Genomic DNA, 4,882 nt, shown 5'->3' on the forward strand with positions numbered 1-4,882 from the left:
GACCGGCCATCGTGCCGAGTCGCGAATGACCGTAACTCGTGTCGAACGGTTACACCGACTGGTGAAAAAGAAATGACGCTCGAACCCGCCGCTCTCGCGCGTCTCTTCCGGTCGGCTGTTGGAGCGCGCGTGTGCGTGTGTGTGTGTGTGTGTGTGTGTGTGTGTGTGTCTGTGTAAATGGAGATAAAGAGCCGCAAACTTTCTTTTTTTGCGTTTATGTTTTCGTTACGTTTCGGGGGGGGGGGGGGGGGGGGGGTTGCGTCGTATCGGCTCGGGGCCGGTATCGTTCGAAAGAGCGAAGTCTCCTCTTGCTGTTTGACGCCTTGTTCGTTCGTCTGGCTTACTGGAACGTGTTTCTGTGCGAGCCGGAAAGTCGGTCGTTCTCGTGTTTTCGGATTGTGCAAATTGTAGTCGTTGCTTTTGAAATGCTTATAAGGTGCGCTAGTGTGTGGATGAGGAAGACAATGCCAGCCGATTGTGTGAGCTGTAGGTCCACTGTAGCCGAATCAACATTGAAATGTATTTATTTTTGGGTCTATGTGAAATACTTGGACAACAATGCAGCCTCTGAGCCCTGGGACCCGGCGACGGCTCACATAGGGCTTAACAGGTTAACAGGTTAAGCTTGCGGCCCGCCTGCACGCACGCTGCGCGCGATTCGTTTTCCGAAAACCCGGCGCGCGGTCGCGACGTGGGGCCGCACTCTCTGTGTGGTTTTTGTCTCTCCCCAAAATCACGATAAGGCCCGCCGGCGGGACTCACGGTCTCGCGGGTCGCACGTTTCCCCACACTGCAAGACTCGCGGTATCGGGATAAAGCACGGTATCGTGTCCGCAAGTGCCAGATAATGAAGTTGAGCTTTTGAAGCTGTGTTTATGTTATTCATGTCGCACTGACATTTTCAATCAGATAAGGAGATACAGGATGGGAACCAACAAGTGGAGCGCACCAGTGCGCCCAGAGAGCCCAGAGAGTCCAGAGAGTCTTTTTCAAACACCACAGGAACAGGATTCGAGGTAAGCAAAATTTCAACTGCATTACATCGCATTAAATTTGCACGGGGTCTGTTTTGGATTTTTAGACAGGGAGCGAATGAAAAGATAAAACGGTCAAAAACTGCAGTTTTTAATAACACTGTTTTTTTCCTTGTCGCAACACAGCAGACTCACACGGCCACTAGGCGTCTGACAGCTCATGGCTCACGGAGGACCGCCGATGTTGTCGCCCATGGACGACCTGGTCGGACGCTTCCAGGATTTCTGCTGCAGAGAGGCCTACGAAGATATCAAAGACACGACCGAGAAGCTGACTAGGGGGGGATTCTATTGGGGCCCGCTGAGTGCCCAGGCCACGGCCCGGCTGATGCGGGACGCGGCGCCTGGCCGCTTCTTGGTGCGGGACAGCGCCCAACGAGACGTGTTCTTCACGATTTCGTACCGCCTCATAAACAGGGTGGCCTCGCGGCGTATCATCCACGTAGGTCCACTTGCAGCCGGAAGACACCGCTTCCGGCTGCAAGGCAGCGATAGCGACTTCGCCAGTCTCTTTGGTCTATTGGAGGTCTATGCGGGCATCAACAGCGGCATGTCGTTGCCGTTCCGGCACCGGGCGCCCACGCTGAAAGAGCTGTGCCGCCGCAGCATCGTGGCCGCGTGCGGCGGCCGGGAGCAGCAGCGGCCGGATAGGTTGAAGCGGCTGCCGCTGCCACCCGCCCTCCTGGATTTCCTTGTGGAGTTTCCGTACGCGCTGTGAGCCCGCGTACGAGCCGTGAGCCGGCGTTGGGTCATCACGAGACGCTCGGCACCCGCCGCCAGAGCTCGGGTGCCGAACGAAAACAGTTGATTTGACATAATATCTTGTGTGTAATCCTGTGTGTACTCTTCTCTGAAAATAAAACCTGTGTGTACTCTTCTCTGAAAATAAAACATACCGAGTGAAACGTATCAGTGCACCCGTCTGTCTGTTTTATTGCCCTTCATCTGAAGGGGGTAATTTTAGTCTTTGCGTCCTATGATAGTCCTATGATACAAACGGGCCAGGTGGGTTTGGACCAGTCTGCGTTTGAGGCCGTGAGAAAGTGAAGGTCATTCAGTGTAGAGTGGGCTGAGTCTTGTGGGAGTGCTGTGTGTATATATAAATACAGCAAAAAAAAACGAGAGTAGATCCAGCCACGGACCGTATCAGACCTTGACCCAAGAATCATGATTGGATTCAGAGCGAGGACGGCCGCCAGCTGCATCCATCGTCATACAATGAACGAAACTGCTGTGTTGTGATGTTTGTACATCGTAAATAATAAAGACCTATTTTTGATATATTACCGATGTTCATTGGTGCATGTTCCGCACTGCGCGCACTCGCGGGCCCGGGAGTCAAGCAAAGTGCCACTGCACGCACTCGCTATTGAGGTCTGAGCGGTGTGGAGGTATAGAAGTTTTCCCTGTTGATTTTCTGCCCCGTGAGATGAGGTCTGAGCTGTGTGGAGGTATAGAAGTTTGGGATATGTTTTGTAAAGATAACGTGTATGTTGTAACAACAAAATAAACGATAACCTGTCTTTCAACGCACAAAGCACCAAGAAGTCTCTATTATTCCCAAAATCGCTGTAAACACAAACGCCACCACTCCGAGACCCAGTCCAAAGCACACAAACACGTCCCATCTGAGTATGTAGTTGGAACAGTAGTGCGATTACAAATCCTTGAATCTTGTGTCCTGTTAACATTTAAACCTGCCACATTTCATACATTTAACATCTGCCTTAACATGAGACACTGGACCGATATATATATATAAAGTTAGATGCTATTTCAAAGCCATGAACAAGCTACTGTTTGTGTACGGACTCGTCTTTACCTTGATGTACTTTCACACGACGCTTATTGTTCGCTTGTACAGCAGGGGCCAGAGCGTACCCTTTATGACGCCACACACGCACATAGACGAGAAGGCAGCTTTACCTTATGGGTTCATGGGTGTGCGGCAACACCTTAGCGTCCTATTAAACTTACTGACAGAGTTTCACTGGCCCGCGGGCACGTCTTGCGCTGTCGTGGGGAGCGGCAGAGGGCTGCTGTACGAGAGCAGAGGACCCGCGATCGACGGTCACGACATCGTGTTCAGGTGCAACGATGCTCCGATCCGAGGTTACGAGAAACACGTGGGCTCCAAGACCACAATCAGGTTATTTTACCCGGAGTCGATGTCGTTAGATACGGCGTCCCAAGACGGGGCTTCCTCCGTACAGGCCATGGTGGCCTTTAAGCCGCAAGACTTGGATTGGTTAAACGCGGCCGTTTTGTGCCTTTCCTTAGACGGGCTCCAGTTCTGGAGGTCCCCGCCCGACACAAAGCTATTTACAAAAACCGTCTCCGTGGAGCAAATCAGGCTCGTCGACCCGAGTTTCCTGCAGTGCGGCAGAGATCTGACTCGCAGCAGACCGACTACCGGATTCGTGGCCTTGCTCATTGCCATAAGCATGTGCGAGAGGGTGACCGCGTTCGGTTTTGACGGCTATCGGGCCAAGAAGTTTGTTCACTACTATGACAACACGACCGCGGGCACGGGCGTGTACGTGCACGACTTTAACACGGAGAAAAAGCTGATGGTCGCATTCGACAAACTAAATATAATAAAGTTGGTTTGATTGTGGTTTACTAAAAACCCATCGAAGCGAGCCCGAAATGTACGGCTGCGTGGGATACGTTTGCGATCTGGTAGCGTATTACTGTAACGCAGCTGTCTGTAGAAACGCCATGTACGCCTATACCGACGCACGCAGGTTCAATAAACTACCCAAGAAAAAGAAAGCCGCCAGCTACGTTACGAAACGCACACCACAGTCATGCGCCACACAGCAAACGTTGCCAGCAGCGACAAGGCCAGCACCGACGAGGCCAGCGAGCAGACCGATCCTGAGCCCGATTGCGGCGCAAGTAGACCCTCCCAGCGACTACGAAGAAGAAAACACCTTATTTTTCAAAGATTTGGTTTTCGCTGAGAAACAACCGAGATCTGCGGACGCGGGCAACAGCGGCCGATCCGAGGACGAGGAGAACGGAGACGACGCCGGGCCCGCCTTTGTGGTGGAGCTGGACAGCGACGAAGAAGAGGACGATGCTGACGATGAAGCGTGTGAGGAAGACGAGGAGGAGGAGGAGGAGGAGGAGGAGGAGACCGATGAGGATTAGGGGTTATTAAAAGATACACCGCACAAAAAAAGAAAAAAAATCACTGAAACATTATCGTCCACCACTAGCGTTCTTCTCATTGTCCTTATCGGGTCCACACCAACATACGAGGCAGACCCATCCAAAAAAGAAAAAAAGAAAAAAGAAAATGTACCGCATGCGCCATAAAAAAAACCCGACCACGGAGGTTTTTTTGACGGGTAAGCACGTGGACTTCATACAAGAAAGCGGCCTGTGGCCGCCCGTATCTATCATGAGTCTGGACAAGGCCAACTTTGTCGATTTGGTCTGCGATTACTTGTGCAGCGACGCGTGCGACACAGGAGTCTTTTTAAAAGCCGTGCAGCGAAACTGCGAAGCGTACAGGCAGCACCTCGTCAACGAGGGCTCGGTCGACACCGTCGCCGACCGCAAAGAAACACGGACGCTGAGTCCTCCGTCGTCGGACGACTCGGATTCCGAGGGTGGTTCGGGCGGCACCGTCGCCGACCGCAAAGAAACACGGACGCTGAGTCCTCCGTCGTCGGACGACTCGGATTCCGAGGGTGGCTCGGGCGGCACCGTCGCCGACCGCAAAGAAACACGGACGCTGAGTCCTCCGTCGTCGGACGACTCGGATTCCGAGGGTGGCTCGGGCGGCACCGTCGCCGACCGCAAAGAAACACGGACGCTGAGTCCTCCGTCGCCGGAGG

At 53.1% G+C, this 4,882-nt stretch overlaps 2 protein-coding genes across 2 annotated transcripts; both read left to right on the forward strand.

The window, feature by feature from the left end:
* Positions 1-1,194: 1,194 nt before the first annotated feature.
* Positions 1,195-1,752, forward strand: LOC308280856 (suppressor of cytokine signaling 1-like; the record flags this gene model as incomplete). The annotated part of the gene is made up of 1 exon (XM_080755173.1): positions 1,195-1,752. The coding sequence occupies one exon, from the start codon at positions 1,195-1,197 to the stop codon at positions 1,750-1,752; it is 558 nt and encodes a 185-aa protein (XP_080611299.1).
* A 1,168-nt stretch (positions 1,753-2,920) lies between these two features.
* On the forward strand, positions 2,921-3,646 carry LOC308280853 (CMP-N-acetylneuraminate-beta-galactosamide-alpha-2,3-sialyltransferase 4-like; the record flags this gene model as incomplete). The annotated part of the gene is made up of 1 exon (XM_080755170.1): positions 2,921-3,646. The coding sequence occupies one exon, from the start codon at positions 2,921-2,923 to the stop codon at positions 3,644-3,646; it is 726 nt and encodes a 241-aa protein (XP_080611296.1).
* Between the last annotated feature and the right edge of the window lie 1,236 nt (positions 3,647-4,882).

The sequence above is a fragment of the Nannobrachium achirus genome (assembly GCF_963921795.1).
Source record: "Nannobrachium achirus genome assembly, contig: SCAFFOLD_380, whole genome shotgun sequence".
NCBI classification, from domain to species: domain Eukaryota; kingdom Metazoa; phylum Chordata; class Actinopteri; order Myctophiformes; family Myctophidae; genus Nannobrachium; species Nannobrachium achirus.